This window comes from Mycetomoellerius zeteki, unplaced genomic scaffold (genome assembly GCF_001594055.1).
Source record: "Mycetomoellerius zeteki isolate Tzet28-1 unplaced genomic scaffold, Tzet1.0 scaffold89, whole genome shotgun sequence".
In the NCBI taxonomy this organism is placed as follows: Eukaryota; Metazoa; Arthropoda; class Insecta; order Hymenoptera; family Formicidae; genus Mycetomoellerius; species Mycetomoellerius zeteki.
The window spans coordinates 114,376-134,073 of record NW_017257924.1 but is presented as its reverse complement, the minus strand read 5'-3'; the positions used below and the strand labels follow the sequence as shown (position 1 = coordinate 134,073).

The 19,698-nt window shown below is 33.0% G+C and overlaps 3 protein-coding genes across 5 annotated transcripts in view; 2 read left to right on the top strand and 1 right to left on the bottom strand.

Annotated features, from left to right (window-relative positions):
• Window positions 1-853: 853 nt before the first annotated feature.
• slv (saliva) lies at window positions 854-3,711 on the bottom strand. Its single transcript, XM_018459903.1, has 4 exons — window positions 3,530-3,711; window positions 2,326-2,403; window positions 1,956-2,238; window positions 854-1,083 (listed from the first exon to the last, which is right to left on the bottom strand). Exons 1-4 carry the CDS (start codon window positions 3,604-3,606, stop codon window positions 868-870), a joined length of 654 nt encoding a protein of 217 aa, XP_018315405.1. The 5' UTR covers window positions 3,607-3,711; the 3' UTR covers window positions 854-867.
• Window positions 3,712-11,061: 7,350 nt separating this feature from the next.
• Window positions 11,062-11,499, top strand: LOC108730324 (uncharacterized). The gene has a single exon (XM_018459944.1). The coding sequence runs from the start codon at window positions 11,128-11,130 to the stop codon at window positions 11,485-11,487; it is 360 nt and encodes a 119-aa protein (XP_018315446.1). The 5' UTR covers window positions 11,062-11,127; the 3' UTR covers window positions 11,488-11,499.
• A 28-nt stretch (window positions 11,500-11,527) lies between these two features.
• Window positions 11,528-19,698, top strand: part of NfI (Nuclear factor I) — an 88,384-nt gene continuing 80,213 nt past the window's right edge. Inside the window, exons 1-3 of one of the 3 annotated variants that reach the window (XM_018459941.1) lie at window positions 11,528-11,570; window positions 11,684-11,796; window positions 16,986-17,141. In XM_018459941.1, the coding sequence (XP_018315443.1) occupies window positions 11,716-11,796; window positions 16,986-17,141 (237 nt within the window). In that variant the 5' untranslated portion in view covers window positions 11,528-11,570; window positions 11,684-11,715. Of the gene's footprint in view, window positions 11,571-11,683; window positions 11,797-13,164; window positions 13,244-13,535; window positions 13,679-14,712; window positions 14,992-16,985; window positions 17,142-19,698 lie in introns of those variants that run through there. The other 2 variants (XM_018459942.1, XM_018459943.1) reach the window with 2 other exon arrangements.

Here is a 19,698-nt window from a genome sequence, read left to right as displayed (position 1 = left end):
ACTGTGATTGGCTGATTCTTACGATACGTCTTATGGTTACTGTTACTCCGGATCTACAATAGGTGTTTTAAGTCTTAGGCGTCGTCTACAATATGCGAAGTAAGCTTGGTTTAAGAAGAGTAAGAAATTGATCAATCACAGTCGATTATTCTTCTCACATTCGACTGTGATTGGTCAGTTTCTTACTCTTACTTCTCAAACTAAATTTACTTCGCATATTGTAAACGATGCCTAAGACTTAAATTTGATTAAATGGTCGGTTTGCCGTGATTTTGTGTGGGGTTCTTTACAGAGAATTCGACAACAGATGGGGAAAAAAAATTTAAGGAATGATTCTAGATAAAATATATACAGTAATTCAATAGAAAATATAGTGATTCAAGATAAAAACAAGAAAAATAAAATTGCGATGATAGATGCTTCGTTTAATTATAAATATCGAAGACTCAATTGCACCAACGTTACTTTAAAGGAGACTTAAAACTCTCACTTTCTCTCTTTAAAACCGAGAGAGTGGGAGAGATAGAGTTTTAAGCCTTGCTTAAAGTCAAAGTAATTGGTGCGACCGGGTCTAAATATTCATGTACTTTTAAGTATTCACTTTTTACATGAATTTTAAAAATCTATAATCTAAAATACAAGCTTTAATCGTAATTTTTTCATTCTTATTTTTAATTTCTGTCTTATTTTATCATTTAGAACTATTCCTTAAATCTTCTTTCATCTGTTGCTGAACATCCTATATACAAACTTAGGATAAAATAAATGTATACCACTAAAAAAATTGACTTATAATATATGTAGTATTTCTTATACATCATTAATCAATCTAATTAATCCACAGAACAAAAGATACAATTAATGTTCTCATATAAAGTAAGCTTGATCTGTTCGTTTACTTGGGTAAATCAAAAACAAGGAAAGTTGAAAAGCTGACAAAATACAACCCATAAAATTTGGTATTTGTATAAATTGGTCACTGAGCAGACATCCGTATGCAAACCATTGGCAAGATACTACCATAGAGGACATTATTACTGGAAACGGTAAACTGTCTGTGTTTTTCATTCTAATCACATGTGCCTATAACAAATTTGTAGTTATTTATTATTATATACAGTTACATTGTGAATATAATACATAAACAGTTATATTGTAAAGGAGGAGAGTGAATAAGGTTTTTGTGCTCTCTACAGATTTCCACTAGATAATTTTTTTGTATTGTATGATCACTAGGAATGTGAAACATATTTATTATAATTATTATAATTATTATGAGAAAAAACTCGATCCATGAAGTCTTAAATAATTATTAGTCTAGATATAGCACTATATGATATGTAAGTCCTTTTTATAACTAATAAACGAATTAATAAAATATTTTCGATTTTATTGTAGATTTGTTTATTTTTTCATTGATTATTTTTGGTTTTTGTTTTTTTTTTCAAGTTTTTTTTTGCAACTGAAAATCGCATCATTACATATGAGTACCCATATGTTAAGTGTAATAATTCATTTTTTCACAATGAGCTGTATTCATCTTGGAGGACAATAGTCTAAAATGACGTTAATATGATAGCAGAGCAGTATAATGAACGAAAATATTTTATTAATTCACTTATTAGTCATGAAAAGGGCTTAGATATCACAGGGCAGTATCATAATTCGTTCTTATTTCAAGACTTAAGTAATGTCTTAAGACGCTAATACGACTCTCTGATTGGTTCATGACTTCTTAAGACCGTACTTAAGATGGTCTTGAATATAAGAGAGAGAGAGATCTGACTATGAATATTGTTCACAAAAGTTCACAAGAGTTCACAAAAACGGCTTTATTAACCTTACTCCTTAGCATCATATTTAAAAAAATATACATATTTTCCATCAATAATATTTTACTAAATGAGATTTATTATTTTGTGAATACAAATAAAAAAATATTATTTCATACTTACAAGTGATATTAATGGTGATGCAAAGAATAATATAGTTAAGCTGCAACTAAGAAATCCTACATGTTTCTCAGCCAAAACTCTGTTTTTTTGAAAAATACTGTACATATATACAAGCGAAATCAAACAAATCGCTATTGTAAACTGTTTAATAGTAGTCGATCTTTTGACGTTGTACAAGATATAAATTGATATATAACATATTTGTAATATTGTTCCAAATATATTTACAAATATAATAAACGAATCTCCAGTAAGTATTCCATATCTTAGCCACAAACTACAACTGTAATGATAAAAATATAATTCTAAATTAACTATTTATACTGACAAATATATATTGGCAAATATTGCTTAATTATATGATACATACGACATAAAACATGTCACAAAGGCCAATCCCGAACTATCTCCAGTTGAACCATTTCTAATATATTTTTTACACACCAATCTGTAAAATTTATTTATTTTATTTGATTTGTCTACCATTCAAATCCAACAGTTTAATCCTTACAATACAAGGTATAATTTGGTGTCTCATTCATCCAAACATGGGTCACTAGAATCCGTCCGTTTTTTTTCATCTATTCAGAATGATTTAAAAAGTCTCTAAAAATTCATCAACATAACTTTCAACTTTCTAGAATAAACAATAGTATTCCAATATTCATCATTCAAATGAATATCAGATGTCGTATGATGGATGTCATACATAGTGTAAATCTTACATTTCAAGTACACTGGGTTCGTTTGGAGCGACCCCGAGCAGCTCCCGAGAGACAAAATGAACAATGCTATTGAAACTTCATTTTGGAAAATAATAAAATGTAGTATAATTTATAATTACAGAAAAACTCAAAAAAAACTTGCACGAACAGGAATCGCTCGGTCACTAATGACCCGGCCTTATATGGTAAGGGTTAATTATATGGTAATGAAATAAAATATCTTGTAAGATCTAATAAAAGTATTAGTATTAATACATATAATTGGGTCATTTGTGTCCTGTGTGTTTCTTTAAGAGCATTTGGCTAAAAATAATGATCTTTACATTTTTCTTTAAAAAAGTTTGATGTTTAGGAGATATAAGGCATTGCTGACGTCATTTCATGCTCTTTCCTCCTGGAGAGAAAAGGAAGAAACTGGTGCAAAAAGTTCAGCCAAAAAGAACAAGCCTATTATTTTTTTCCTTAACTCACTTGTGTTTTAAATGTTTTGTGTTTTGAGACATGAATGACCCATCATGTCCAGAAAAGAACCAGAATATCATTATGGATTAAGAATCCAACAAAATATGCGACTACGACAATTATATTAAATAAAAACTAAATAAAATAATATTTAATTCGGTAAATAAAATAATTATATGAAATAAAAAATATGTATGAATAGTTCGTAATTCAAAACATACAAATACAAAATATTAATGGTAGATTGATAAATAATACAAAGTTAAACGCATTTTTAAACAAAAAATATAAATTACGGTAATAAATTTTTAAATAAATAAAAACTCAATGTTTAGTATCTATCGAGGTTTTAGTAAGCTATGTCGACGTCATGTTTTAATTACTTACATGCCAGCTAGAAACTGTAAAACAGTACAAATTGATGCGGATAATGCAAGTGCATTCCTAATCTCCATTGAAATCATAATTTAAAATATACATTTCTTCCACATATTAATTATCATTTAACAGTTTATCTAATTCATCTAGACATATGTATACACGTACATACCACGCATTTATAGTCTATACCAGTCTATATGGTTTGTAGCTGTACCAGAGAGAAACCTGAGAGAGGCCCGCCATGCCGGCCTATACACTACCGCCAGTACATCCATTTTCAGTTTGGGAACTACGTGACGACATACATTTTCTGACACTATCGATAAAATCGTATTGTCGAAAGTAGATGTGATTCGTGTCCATACTAAAGTCTCAGAATGCGCTTCCATGGGATGCGGAACTGTGGATATGCGGAACTGCGGAACGTTCATGATTGCTCATGGTTTCATTCCATCAATTCCGCTAAAGTGTGTTTTCTGGCTCCTGCACACAGAACGCGTGGCGGAAGTTGTCGCACTAAAGGAGCCTACAGACCAGAGCGGTGTAGCGGTGAGCGGCGAGCGGTAGCCCAATAAAAGTCATGCTTCACTAATGATGTCACGCAAAAGCGTGGCTCTCATTGGGCTACCGCTCGTCGCTCACCGCTGCGCCGCTCTGGTCTGTAAGCTCCTTAACAATAATTTGGTGCATTCAGTACTACGCTGCACTACTGAGCGCTCAGTGAGCGGTCGTAGTACTGAATACTGCGCGGCAAAATGCGACGCGATAACCAATGAACATGTTAGGAGCTGTGAACTTATTGACTACCGCGTCACATTTTGCGTGCGGCAAGCGTTTCCGCGTCCAATGTGCAGGAACCATAAGAGATATATAATTTCCACCACGCGACAAAAGTTGAACTCAATCCAACTTTTCTTGCGCAACGGAAGTAGTATTACATCATTTCTAGAAGTTTTGCAAGGTGAGGCCAAAGCAGTGTTGCCAATTTAGCGACTTTGTCGCTAGATTTGGAGATTTTTTTATAGCCTACAAAGACTTTTATTACAAGTTTGCGACATGTCGAAACTCTGGTGATTTTTGAAAAATATTTGGAGAATTATAGAGAATTTCAAACTCGTTCCTGGCCGTGTCCCGATATACATTGAGAGCCACTGTCACCAAGCTCAGTTAACTTAACTGGTCGGTTAGTCCATCGGAATTGACCAATCGCATTTGTCATTTTGTTTGCTTCATATAGCCTATTCACCAAGCGGTTGGTTCTTATTTGTGGGTCCATGAATAAGAACCAATCGCTCGGTGAGCAAGCTGCATTCCGAAACCCACCGAAAAAAAAGTGTTGCAACTTTTTAGTAATCGACTGTACGTGACGCAATTACAGGTTTTCGATATCTATTGACAGGGCTGGTATGTATTTGAAATACTTTTATTTAAAACACACTATTTGCAATATAAGCGTATTTTGTATTTTTTATTTCAACGAATCACATAAAAGTATTACGTATTTTTGTATTTAAAATCAAAAGGTTGAAAAATTTTGTACTTTATGTAATTGGAAATAAGATTGATTGTGTCAATGTTAGTATTTGAAATACAAAATACAAAATACTTTCAATCTTTTGTTATTAATATTGAAACACAAAATACAAAATACTTTTATATGCTTCCATGAAATACAAAATACAAGATATTTTCATGTACTCCAAACAAACACAAAATACAAACTATATTTGTCTTACCAATACTGTTTTTCAAATAAAAGTATTTCAAATACATGCCCAGCCCTGTCTATTGACAATGAATATCGGGACATAACCTCTTAATGCAAATGCTATTAGAGCTGCGTTTCATTATATTGTATTATTCACTTTCTGTATCTTGAACTCTGTACTAAAAATTCATTTTTTCGTAAAAATGAAAATAAGAGGAATAATCTCCAATGGCCTTGATCTTGACAAATATTATCGAGGACATAATTCTAAACAACATTCAAGAGGTTTTAGCCGTCGGTCGGGCACCTTGCGTAATACTAATACTGGTGGTACTGTAACCTTCGAGCCTTTATAACTCGAAAAGTACTCAATGAAAAATAACTTTATTGCAGTGTTTTGGAAAGCTCTTGAGATAAGCTATAAGAAAATATAATGAAAAATAGGGGGTTCCATTTAAGAAATTAAAAGTGACCTTTATATGACCTTCAAACAATTATTCAAGGTCAAATTAATGACACCATCTTATGTCGCCCTCAAAAATACAATTTTTGTCTGAAACATTTTTTCATATCTTCCGTATTTTTCGAAATATTTGCCTGGGGCAATTAAAATGAAACACACAGTATATAAGATACTTTTCGTAGCATACACGTTCAATGAGTTTTAATCGCAAAATTGCTTCGATCGAATTCAATAGGATACTATCGGTTTTCGTAACATACACGTTCAATGGGTTTTAATCGGAAAATTGCTTCGATCGAATTCAATAGGATACTATTGGTTTTCGTAGCATATACGTTCAATGAGTTTTAAACGCGTATAAAAGAAATGATTAAATCTCATTGAGACGATAAAAATAAATTCCAAATTAAAACCGATAGAATCCCATTAAAACGTGTTTTCGATTAAAACCAATTAAACATGTATCTTATGAAAACAATTTGGTCACCTTTTAGATAACTCTGTACTTTTTAGTGAGCTTAGGTATATCGGCATCACTTTTGTTTTTTTTTCTATCATATGCAAAATAATCAAAATGAACAGTCTAATTATAGAAAATAAAATTAAACAAGCATAAAGGACTCTTAATGTAAAAAAAATTTTTTTAATTTTTTTATTAACAATTGTTAAAAAAAATTAAAAATATTTTTTTTCTTCGCAACATTGAAGTACTCTTGAAACAGTACAACTTTTGTTTAAAAATTTTTTTTCCATCTTTTATACTTCCGACGATATTCGGCTCGAAATAGAAATACCATTTTTTTTCAAAGGGGTGTTTCACCCCTTAAATATGAGTTAGCGCACGTATAAAAAAATACGTGTCTCTCTCTTAGATTTTCGTGTTTAACAACATATTTCATGGAGAATCAAATTGGTTCCGGACAGTTGTGAAACTTCCCTTGTTAGTCGATAATTAAAATTAAAAATGTATAAATAGCATGACAGAGAGAAGATCACTAACACTGACTGAGAGAAAGATCATTGTGGTACTGCAAAGTCATATTTTGTTTAAAATAGGTGCATGACTTGTGAAGGCCCTCTGTGTCGGTTTGGAGATTAAGACTATTTTTTTGCTTTTTAATATTCAATATCTCTGAAATCAAGCGTTTATTATAACATGGTTCCTCATCTGGAATTTGAATATTGTTCCAATCGAAGTCGTGGTTCTGCTGCAATCTATGTTCGGTTATTACAGATCGAGCAGACTTCGAGGAATTTAATTGATACGTCGCAATAAAAAAATCGTACAAAGCTTTATTTTTTCAATTTGCTAGAAAAAATCCCTTTACGATGAGTATCATGACATTTGCGAAAAAAATTTATTGTACCCCATAGAGTGCGTCAAACTATACAATTTTTTGGAGATGTAATACATCTTTACTTTAGTAAAGATAGTGAGTGGAAGTCAAAATGAATTTAATCGAAAACTTCTTGAAGTACAAATTTTAACCCTTGAGAATAAGAAAAAACCGCGGGGGTAACTTCTCTTGAATTCCGATGAACAATCTGTCAGAAGTCCGGTGAATTTTGCTGAAGTCCGATGAAGTCCAGCAAAGTCCAATGAATTCATGAATTCCAATGAAGTCCGATGAATTCCGGTGAAGTCCGATGAAATCAAAAGAAGTTCGATGAATTCATGAATTCTGATGAAGTCCGATGAATTCCAGTGAAGTCCAGTGAAGTCTTGAAGTCCAAAGTACAGGTGTACAGCTATTATACTTTTTGAGTGGTTACCTCCTCGGGAAAAACTTTTAAATACGATTTTTTACGAGGTTATATTTACTTGAAGTTATACAAAATTTTAGTATAAATTTATGTTGCGATAATTTTGTTGACGAGTGTATTAAACATTGTATGTAACATTGATTTATCTAGATATTTGATAAACTCATTGAAAATTGTAGCAGATATGTTCCCTGCTTCATTTATATACAATTGCGAATATTATTCCTTCGGATAAGCTGAAAGTAGAATAATTTCCAAAGTGAGAACGGTTGAGTTTGTATGCTCGGACGATCAGCCTAGAGGAATTAAGAGCAAGAGATTACTTAAAGATGTTAATGTTTTTTTTTTAGAATCTTAATAATTTTAGACACAAATAAGAAGGGGAAATAAAGCCATATTTTAGCAATACACATTTTTATTAATCAATGAGGTAATCAGTGATGTTACACAATTGGTTTTTTTTTTCGAAACATTCTTCGATCCAATCATATCTAACAATTTTTACATTAGATGTTTGCTTACGTGCTTTCAGGTTTTTTTATTATAGCACTTGTCTTACCATCTTCTACGAAGATATGCGTGACTGAATCGTCAAGGGTATCCTTAATTACACCTGCCATAAAACGGAATTTATATTTGGCGGAATTTATATATATATTACAAGTTTGATCCTCAAAAAATCCAATCATTCCTCTAAATATGAACCAAGGCGATACATCCCCGAACAATACCATGTCTATTCTTTTGATTTGTTCAATGGTTAATTCACCGTATGTAAACTTAAGAATTTGTGAAATTAGATTATTATATACGATAATATACACAAATATGTTATTACGTTATCTGATATCGTCTAAATTACTTGTTCTTTACTTCATTTGCAATCTTGCTCCAACGAATTTTTAAGAAAACAACTATTTATTTAATTTCTTTTTATTAATTATTTTTTATTTTTTAAATTTATTTTTTATTTTATTTATATATTTAAATATATATTTTTTAAATATTATATATTGCCAATAAAGCATGTACCATGGTATATCAAGTCCTCATCAAACAGTCCTGATTAAATTATTTACTTTCAGCTGTACTGTGATTAGCCCGACTTTGTAATGATGAGGACCTAATCGGGATGGCCTTAACAAGGCACGCCTTAAGATACCCGATCAGGTCATTATGATATATATCATAACAGAAAGTGGAAAATGTAATCAAATATGTCGGTGCTAGATATGGCAAGAAATGTAAACATTTTTTTTCGATTTCTCTGAAACGGAGCAAAAACGAGCATATGTCTATAGGACTTTTTTTTTTAGTTTTTTACTCCTCTACACGCTCCCGAAGTTTTGCCATTTAATTTGGAAACACCCTGTATATCGAGCCAATTTCTAGTCGGGGCAGCACTACATGTCCTGATCAGGGCCTACTTATATAACCCTATGAAAATTTGCGTTGGTAATTACTATTTTCCGATAAGGCATGTATATCAAGTCCTCATCAGGATTTGATTAAATTCTTTACTTTCAGCTGTACTATGGTTAGGCCCGACTTTGTAATGATAAGGACCTAATCGGGATGGCCTTAACAAGGCATGCCTTAAGATTACCCGGGTTAATCTTAAGGCATGCTTTGATATGTCGGGCCAATTTCTAGTCGGGATCATTAAGGTGCCTCTGTATAATTTTTAAATCGCAAAATGTAGTTCGCAAATACTGACGCAGAATCTGGAGACACGTGTGTTTTGGCACTACTTATGATGATCACCGCATGCAAGATATACGCAGATGAAAACTAATCGCACGCAATGAAAAAACAAATGCAAATTTTCATTCTGCGTTTGTATTTGCAAACTATATGTTTTGCGATTTGTGAATTATGTAGAGGCAACTTTATGAACAGATTTTGACATTGATTTGAAGATTTCGATATAATATTGATATAATGTAAGAAATATGTTAATAATGTTACAAATGTTGTGTTAATATTGAATCAATATCTTGAAACGTTGAATTATACATTGCGACATACATATAGATTTAACGTCGAAAAAACATTGCAGAAACGGTCCGTTGAAATAATCTCTTGCAGATGTTGCAATACAATATTTAAAAATATTGATTAAACATTTATTCAATATCATATAAACTTCCAAGAATATTATATTAGAGAGATTCCCGAATTATTTTTTTGTTCAAAATTAAACGGTAGTATGTTCAAAGTATATTTCATTTAATTCATCTTGAAGCTTTAAGCTCCTCTTAAAAATACTTTTATTTTATATAATACAGTTAAAAAACCTTATAATATTGCGTCTTTTATTCCATTCTATATAATTTTTATTTTTAAGAAATATTACTTTGCCGCGTTCATCTAATAGCGGTATTGTTCCAGAGTAACTTTAATGTTAATTTGTTTAATGTTGTTGTAACGTGACAGCAACATCAACAATCAATATGGAAAAATGAACATTTAATGTTCAAAAAAATATTCTTCACATTTCAACATTTAATTACTTTTTCGTTTTGTGCTGTATTTATAAAATGTTTGGAAAAATATTAAAACATTTTTACATTATTTAAATGTTAGGAAACATTATATTATTGTTAGATAATATTTTGTGACATTTACAAAATATTATATAGGAACATTGATAAAATGCATATAAAATTAGTACTTCAAAATGTTTTTTTTTTATTTAGTTGTTAACATTTCTTACTTTGTTCTTTTTTTATTGAAATCGCGCTATATCTCTAGATTTCTCTCTATTTTTTTGAAGAATACTTTTTTTGCATCGCGCGAAGTTAAATATTTCTGTTTAATAACATTGATATTCCTGACTCAAATGTAAACTTCAAAGTTGATTTTTATTACTCATTTTCCTATTACATTTCCATACACTCTCTCTATACATTCTCATACTATTAACTATTTATTCATTTTTATTTCATTTGATTAATATATTTTTACTTCTTTTGAATTATCTACATCTCGTAGCGAACTGTACTCTGACATCGAGCCGATGCTGCTGGCTTTTTACGCCGACGCCACCGACACTGCCGACGTTTCCAATACCAACGCCAATGTCGACGCCAACGCCAATGCCGACGCCGACGCCGACGCCGACGCCGTCGTCGATGCAGTGTTCACGGTTTCGGGTCGACGTAGTCTGAAGCTCGGCGTCTTTGGACATAGGGGAGCTAAAACGAATCGAAGCATTAAGAACTTTTCATCATTATTTTCGTTGCATCGTCATCGTATTCGTCAACTTGATTGCAGAGACAATATTAAAATTACACAGTAAAGAAAAAGAAGTGGAAAGAGAAAACGAGAAGTGCAAATCATTAAAGATAAAGAGAAATAAAGAGAGACAGAAAAGAGAAAATAATAAAAAATCGAGAGAGAGAGAGAGAGAGAGAGAAAAATCCAAAAAGAGAGGAATTTAAAGAACATCCTTGCTAGGTATTTTCAGAAAGAAGAAAGGCATTGAAAAAAGAAGAGGTGATAGTTGGTAAGATGTGTGTGTGTGTGTGTGTGTGTGTATGTGTGTGTGTGTGTGTGTGTGTATGTGTGTGTGTGTGTGTGTGTGTGTGTGTGAGAGAGAAAGAGAGAGAGAGAAGCTAAGCCCGAAATTGAAAAGTTTGTAATTTGTGGCTGCTGTGGTTAGGTAGGATGCGTGTACTTGGGTGCGGCGTCTCGTCACCACCCGACAAACGACAGTTTAGTAGTGTCAACAGCATCCGTAATACCATCGCTAACGGCAAACCCGTCTGTGCCGAGAACGACAGTCCTGCGGAAATATTTCTCGAGAGCGCGGGAGATAGTGACCGAATCGTCAAAGACAGCGGATTCTTGCAGAGCTTGAGAACTGAGTACGACTGCACCACCATCACTGTATCATCCGGAACTTCCTCGATATCTCGTGAGAGAAGAAAGTTTTTTCGATCCACGTGCTTCACCTTTGACAACTCGCGACAGCAATCGTACAACTATACATTGAGAAAAGCGCGATACCTGTCATTCGGACGATAACGGATCATCGAAAACAGAAAAATTCAAATTTTGTGCTTCATTCCAGACTTAGTTTGGACAATTAGTGCACTAACAAACTAATTGTAAGTTTACTTACAAACTAATTGTAAGTTTCTTTTCTTTATGGTAACCATCATTGAATTTGGGTGTTAAAACGCGGAGTCAAACATCGGCGGCAAAGTTGAATTAATTCCAGCCTGAAGAGTTCAAACAACGTTCAGTCTACTCATGTTCATCCCGGACACTCTGAGAAGCTGCATGGTGGAACCGGATATTTCGACTTACCTACAAGCTCCTTCCGTCGGACAGGTGCTTAAATTTTCGAAATGTTTCATTTATGTTTACTGATCGTATAAAAATAATTCGATTTTGCTATTTCGTGCATGTGCGTTTGTTAAAGTTTCCCGCATTTGCTTCACTAATCAATAGTTTTCAAATATCAATAGCAAGATCGTTGTTAGTTAACACTGGTAATGTTTTTAGGTAATATCTATAATTTCTTACATCAAAGAAAATCATCGTAAAATGATTATGCGAGTATGCTTTGAACGCGTGTGCTTTGGTGTTCCGTCACCTTATTTATTTGACCGATTACTCCTATCCTGCATTATATTTGTACTGAGAAAAACGTTTGATAAAAAATGGACAAACCAAAAGATTCTAATTATATCAATCAGAATTCCGATTATCCTAAATTAACTCGAAGAAAATTTTCTGGTTAGATCTACTAACATTCTAGATGAGATAATCAGAATTCTGATTGAATCATCTGATTTAATCAGAATTTTTTGGTTTGTTTATTTTTAACCAAACATTTTTTTCAGTGTACACACGTATAAGTTCTTGTCGGTTTATCTCCAATTACAACCTCTGCGTATCATGATTAATTTGAGCGACATAAATTTTATACGTTTATATACATACATATCATTATATACGTTTATACATACATATAAGTATACACGCACACATGCACACACACGTGTGCGCGTGTACGTTTTGTATGCGTGTGTATACATATACATACACTATCAATTTAATATGATTTGGTGTTTTCCTTATCTCAAACTTAACATGTCGGAGTCATGGATATATATATTGAAATACAAATTTCTCTGAAATTTAACGAATCAGCTGAATCTCATTGTTTGATAAAACATTTTAAAGTAAAAGGGAAAAAGAGGGATGATTATCAACAGGAATACAGAATTGCTTGATGTCACGTTGCATCGCGTCGCATCATTTCGAGGGCAAATCTAGTAAGCTAGGACAGGGGCTATTAATAACTGTTTAGGATACCGTACCTGGCTGCCGAGCGCGCGGTACCGTCCGCGTCTCGACGACCGGCGTCTCAGTGTCGTCGCGACGACCGACGTTGCATTCGCCGTTCCGCCAACGGCGAGACTTAGTACGAGTCGCGTACGAGTTCACGAAATTCGAAATTTCTCCCACATAATTGCGATTAATTTATTTTCAATGTTAGCCGAAGTGTTGATTCGAGCTTAAAAAAAGAAGTTATTTCGGCAGTCATTTCGTTATCTCCAACTAGACGTTGTCGTATCAAAACTAAGGCATCTTAAAACTTATTCATCCAGTTACGCTTCGTCGTGATACTTTAACGCCGAAATGGCGCAGTGCAACGTACTTCTCGAAAGAATATGAGAAAACTATACCATGCGCTTCATATAGCGTCAGATGCTCGACCGATACGGATTCTTACTATTTGAATCTGAGTGGACATATCAATGTGTTAATTGTATGTACGTTCGGTTTCATCGATTGTTCGTTGTTATATTTTTCATGCCGATCTTTTCATTTTTGTCGTACGCTTTCCCATCGAATCGATATTCTCAACGCGTTATTTACCATAGAGACATTGTGCAAACGATTTTCGCGATCTCGTTATATTATATATCATTTGCTGTTTATTTATTACGTTTAGGCAGAGAATTTGAATTTTTTGTTACTATGATTTCTACAACCTGAAAAATTATGTTAACCCGATATATTGGAATGTCAATTGTGATTCGTGAATTTTTTTGAACAAGTTTGCGCCACGCAATATTGCGCGAGTAAAGACAGAAGAGAAGAAGGAGAAGAAGGAGGAGGAGAAAACGGTGGTGGCGGAAGAGAAGGAGGAGAAGGTGAAGGACTCTAATTTGAGTTCGCAAATCGTTCGTACCTGACAATGGTACGTTTTCCGTGTGACCATCGTTTTCCGGGAGTGATTCACTTTGCGCTTCTTTCCGCTTGGCTGTTCGTCGATTTTTGGCATGAATTTTCTCGCTTAAGGAGTAACTTAGAGTAATGAAAAAGAGATAGATGAAATGAAAAAAAAGAAAAAAAGAAGATAAGAGGACGCGTTGGAATTGTTTCCTTTAGCTTTTTCGCTTGTAATTTCCTTAAATATATTCTAAAATTTGTCGCGTGTTCTTCCTTAACGTTCTTTTAATTCCAACAGTAATAATGAGATTGTTTTATGTTTCTGATTTTCATCAATTTTCGAAAATAAATAATAACATTACATAGACAAATGAATGTGCATATAAATATGCGTCCATCGTACGTTTGTAAACCGTCCGTGAGCGACGGTCTCATCTCCCAGAGTTGAGTTTGTTTTTCATTATTTCATTCGTATGTTCTTTCTTTGTTTACTTATTCATCCTCTTGTCTGATAACGGAACATGTTTGACAAGCGTTTATCCGTTATCTGATGAGACTTCGAAAAAGAGCGCGAATTATTGATATACTCTTCTCCTTCGATTTCTTTCCCCCTTTTCATTGCTTTGTCATGCACAAATATCTTAAGAATCGGACGAGATTGTTGGAGCTTTCGACGTCTTAAAATTTAAACTACGGTGAGTTTAAAAAAGCTCTTTCAAACGAAAATGTAAGTGAGTTCTATTAATGACAATTTGGGATTTTGTTTGAGAAAGGAACATTGCCCCGCTTTTAATGTTAGAAATGTCGCTTCAAGAAGACGATCGCTTAACAAATATCAAAATGACTCTACATGTGCAGTAACAGTAAAATATGGGGTCAGTAAAAGTTATGCGCGGTATTATTGTACGAATTATACAGAAAATGTAGAATATATGAACGCGCAACGGCGTTTACAAAGATGGCTCCTCGACGGTGTAAGACTTTTGGTCAAAAGTGCAGATAAATATATTTATCAAATAATTGGAAAATACATGAGGAGGAAGAAGAGTGCGTGAGCGCGAATCGAAGAAGTTTTAGAATTCCAAGGATTTTCGATTGTTGATTCTTGTGTGTTCGGCTGATTGCGTGGAAGATTTAAAGTTATAAGGAAATTCGATCGCTTCTTCTCGAAAATAGATCGGTACTAATGACAGCTGCGAGCAATTCGCAACTGTGCCGTGGAGGAGTATTGGGATTTTCGCAATCGTTACCTCGAGGATCCTTGTTTCTGATAACTGGACGCTGACAGGAGGGACGGACAGACGGTAGTGTTACAGCGGCTACAGTTGTGAATACTCGATGGTTTGTGTTTTTAGCAGTATGTTTGTAGTATTCAAGATATACAATAATGAGAAGATTCTAATCTTTATTATAAATTAGAGAGAGAGAGAAATATTGAATTAAATTATTATTATTAAGGAGATTCTCCAGTCTTTTAATACGTATAAGAATTTAATCAACATATGTTAACATAATTTAAACAAATACTATATAAGAATAAGTTTATAATCAATGTGTAAGATTCCTAAATTTTTTCAGATTTATTAACCGCGTAGCTTTCTATAAATATTGTAATTTTCTAAAATAGATTTTTAAATTCTTATGAGAAGAAGGATTTTAAAGTAATTTAATTGTAAGCAAAATATAAGAATTTTGAAGTCACACAAATATAAAAGAAAAAAATTTAGAGAACATCTTGAAATTAAAAAAATAAAGTTTCACCATATCATTTTCGTGTAAGAGTATGAACCCCTACAGCATAAAATTGCACAAAAATTGCAGCAACACTGCTGCAACATTGCATGTTGCAGCAATATCGCAGTGATTTTGCAGGGATATTGCTGCAAATTCTGTGCTGTATGGGAAATGTTCATCAATTCTTTTTAAATATGACGTCGCACTAGTGGAATTATGACAACGTGGTTTCCACTACCATTATCTATATTTAAATTAAATTTAAATAATTACTATGAACAATACTATTATTAACAATACTAAATAAACTTTCTTTAATATTTTTCATATACATTTTCATTTTTATTATAAAGAATTAAATTGTAGAGAATTAAAAAATTAGAAAATGTTTTTTTTAATAACATATATTATAGTTTTATAGCTTAAATTTTATTCATTATTTATTTTTAGAAGATGGCAGTGGCATTTTGCATCCTTTGTGCTTTCATGTTAAGATGAAAAAAATCACATGACCTTCCTCCATTTTTTTAAGCTGGAGAATTTCCTTAAGTATCCATCATCAAATGTCAAAGACTTTAATATATCTGATATTAAGTGATTTGTAATAAATTTTATTTAACATACACACGTGAATAAAAGAAACCATAAATTAAGTATAAGCGAATAAGAAAATATTATAAATAAAATAAGAAGTTTGTAAACGAATGATTAAACGAAACAAATGAAGAAAAAAGATAAAAGAGGGATAAAAAAGAATTCCTTCTTACAAAGGAGTCTCGTATTATAAAGTATACATAAGTTTCAGACTGTTCCTCGCATTGATGAAGTGAACTTCAAGTGAACACGTTCATGAAACTTGGCATTCCAAGAATAAATATGAATACATAGATAACTCGCGAAACACATTGCTTCTATATAGAAAGTATCCGTAGAAGCCTCAAAAGTATTATATGTAAATTTTCATAACTTATTCAATCATTGTACTATACGAGTCTCAGTTTATATAAATCAGTTTTTTGAATATTTATTAATTCGTATAACTTCGTTATTGCTATCTATCACTTGAATTTTTTTCCGCTATTTATTTTTGCTTTGCTACTGATTAAACTTTTTTTTTTAATAATGTTAAGTGAAGCATATTATTCTTTAAAACGTACCAACTAAATGATATACATTTTTTAAATCACAAGTAAGTGATTTCTTTTAATAATTTATTTTTCTATCAACTTTAGCCAACTAAAAATTTTAAAGAATTATAGAGAGAGATTATATTCATCAAGAGAAACGATGATAGATCTCATATTGTCTTTATTATATAACGGGATAAATAACATAAATTGTCTGTTCTGTTGACAAACATATTTCAATGTATTAAATTAATCTCAATTGAATTAATAGTTTGGGATGTCATTTGTGTCATTTGCTCTTGTGTCAATTTTTCCATCAATATCCCCTATTTACAACACTCGGTGTTTTTATATCGACAGTCGAATGTTGCATGTGTGCTTGAAAGCGAATTTCAAACTGTGAGGTGCAAAAGTTTAATAAACGACATGAATATGCACAATCCTATGAAAAGAATAAATATTATATGCTTGCAGGATGAATTCCATCCATTTATCGAAGCTCTCCTACCATTCGTGAAGTCCTTCTCGTATACATGGTTCAACTTACAAGCTGCCAAAAGGCGATACTACAAGAAACACGAAAAGCGAATGAGTTTAGAAGAAGAACGTCAGTGTAAGGAGGAACTCCAGGTGAGAGATTATTTGAAATTAGTTAATAGGCATTCCTCTTTGACTTTCTTTATATTAGTATATGTATATAGAAATCAAACTGTAAGGTGAATAAATCGGTTCTCGCTTAATATTTAATTCGTGGCAAAGATCGTATGTGCGTGCGTGCGCGCGCGCGCGCACTCATCATTAAACGATTATAAACCTTAAAGCTGTATAATATCAGTTAGTGCCAAAAAATTAGTCAAAAAGGTCAATATCAGTGAAAAAACTTTAGTTATAAATACATCCTGACATCAATTGCAAAAAACAAAATAAATAATTTGGCTTATAAATGGTTTATAAATTACGCAGTGCAATAATTATATTTTGCTGCAGTTTTAAGTAAATAACTTTTAAACACGTAAATCGATTCAAATGAACTTTAACATAAATATTTATTATAGTTTTATTAGCACATATAAAAAATTTGATTCGCAATGTTATTTCCTTAATAAATTTGCAAATAAGTACTGCAAAACACGATTTTAAGAGGAAAAAAACCAAAAAAATTAAATAACTTTAAACTCATGACAGAATTGTGTTCAAATTTTACATAGATATTCAGACGTAATAATAAAACAATCTATGAAATTTATTTATTTTTGATATGATATATCTTTAATAAATAGTGAATCTTTCGATTAATTTTCTTCTCTAATGACCCATCGTTCCCATTCGATGATACCACTGGACGTGATATTGTTGCTAATGCTATCGTTGCTTCTCTTCACCCATCTTCGTTCATGACAGAATTCGATCAATATTTTAATTTCGCGATGTTGCGGTATTTAATGGAAGAGTGGTCGGCATTAACTAGTGGCGCATAAGTGCTTCTTCTTTTTCTATTTTCAGCGTATTCGTCCCATTTCCGAATACATATGAAGAATGAGTCTCATGCAAATTCTAATTGTAAGCGAAAAAATCTACATTCGACAACAAATTCATGAGACGGAATATCTTTTGGAGTGGCCCATCAGATAAAATTTTATCTCAATTACATTTAAATTTGTCTATGCAATTACAGTCTGTCTGTGAACAAACATGAATGAAAGTAAAAAAGATCATTGGCCAATAAGCAAAACATAATGCTAAAATATCTTCTGTAGAAATACTGGCACGATGTGGTTTATAGGATGACGTGACTACATTTCAAGAAATAAAAAAATATATAGTTTTGTTTTCTTCTTCCTTTTTAAAACTATAATACTTTTAAAGATGATAAATTAATAGTATATTTATTGTAGAGAGTTACTATTTCAAGATAGTACGACGGCTAAAACAGTGAGTTGATTTTGATAGAAGGGCGTTCGTTTGCTCCTAAATTTAATTAGAATACTCAGCTGAAACGAGGGAGAAAAATACCTTTTGAATTTTGATTGAATCGAGCGACATAGGATTACAAACGTTACAAAACAATTTCTCTTAAAGTTGACTAATTATCGAAAAGTAAAGCGAAAAAGTAAGTGATCTAAAGATATAATAATTTTGTGTAGCTATTGACTTAATTTGATTGTTTTGCTAAAAGCAAGATATATTATATCTTCGTATACACGTCATTACTTGGTTTCATTGAGACTTTTCAATCGCATAATATGTATATACATTTTGTAAACGTAATAATGCGGCACATTAATATAAGTTGGAGAAAGAAATCCGGGAATAAAAGGAACATGGATGGATAATAACGAGAGATATACGAGTCGGACCATGCGCGACGCGTTTGTCGTTTTCTCTTAATTTCGAGACAGACCGCAGTACGATATCGACTACTTCACTTCGGGTGTAGGGCGCTGTGAGGGACTGAGACAAGCAAATAGCATGAGTAAGAGATAGGAAATCGGAGTGAAAGAAAGAGAATGTGAACGATGGATGGATAGACAAGGATAAACTAGAGTAGAAGAGAGTACGGTGTGGTGCGGTGCGCCGCTCTCCGGAGCTTACAAGAGGAAAGAAGAGCGTACGTATATGAGGAGAGTATACACACACCCACGCGCGCGCACGCGCGCGCGATGTGTGTGTGTGTGTGTGTGTGACTCGGCGGAGAATTGAAAGGGTTGTGGTAAATCGAGAGAGTTCATGCGAGAGGAGCGAAGCGATTGGAAGGATTTAGAGTGAGAGTAAGAGTGAGTGAGTGAGTGAGTGAGTGAGTGAGTGAGTGTGCGTGCGCGTGCGCGTGCATGCATGTGTGTGAAGAGGATAAGGGGAGAAGCACCAACATCCACGAGAAATCCGCTACGTGAATGTTGCACACCGAGTTTTCGGCAATGAGAATGAGTTGGGAGAGGGAGGGACGGCCTGTCGGTTTGGGGTGGTCGAAAATGGTGTTGGAGGACGTAGACATGTAGCGCATACGCCGTCGCGACGGAGGCTGCGGCTACGTGGCGCCTACCAACCACCATCTATAATCTCTATGCAGATATCGATTTTCTACCCTGTATTTCCTAAATTTATGCAAACCAGCAGCGCGCTACGTTTTCTACCGTACTACTTGTCACTCATATTGTCCCTTTTTCGGCTTGTTAACCGAAAATTATAA

What these genes read in the sequence shown, in the direction of transcription:
- slv (XM_018459903.1), bottom strand. Translation starts at nt 3,606, where the DNA reads ATGATTTCAATGGAGATTAGGAATGCACTTGCATTATCCGCATCAATT. An exon ending in TTTGTGACATGTTTTATGTC is followed by an intron (nt 2,239 to 2,325) that starts GTATGTATCATA and finishes TTATCATTACAG; the next exon opens with TTGTAGTTTGTGGCTAAGAT. An exon ending in CATCACCATTAATATCACTT is followed by an intron (nt 1,084 to 1,955) that starts GTAAGTATGAAA and finishes AATTTGTTATAG; the next exon opens with GCACATGTGATTAGAATGAA.
- LOC108730324 (XM_018459944.1), top strand. Translation starts at nt 11,128, where the DNA reads ATGCGTGTACTTGGGTGCGGCGTCTCGTCACCACCCGACAAACGACAG.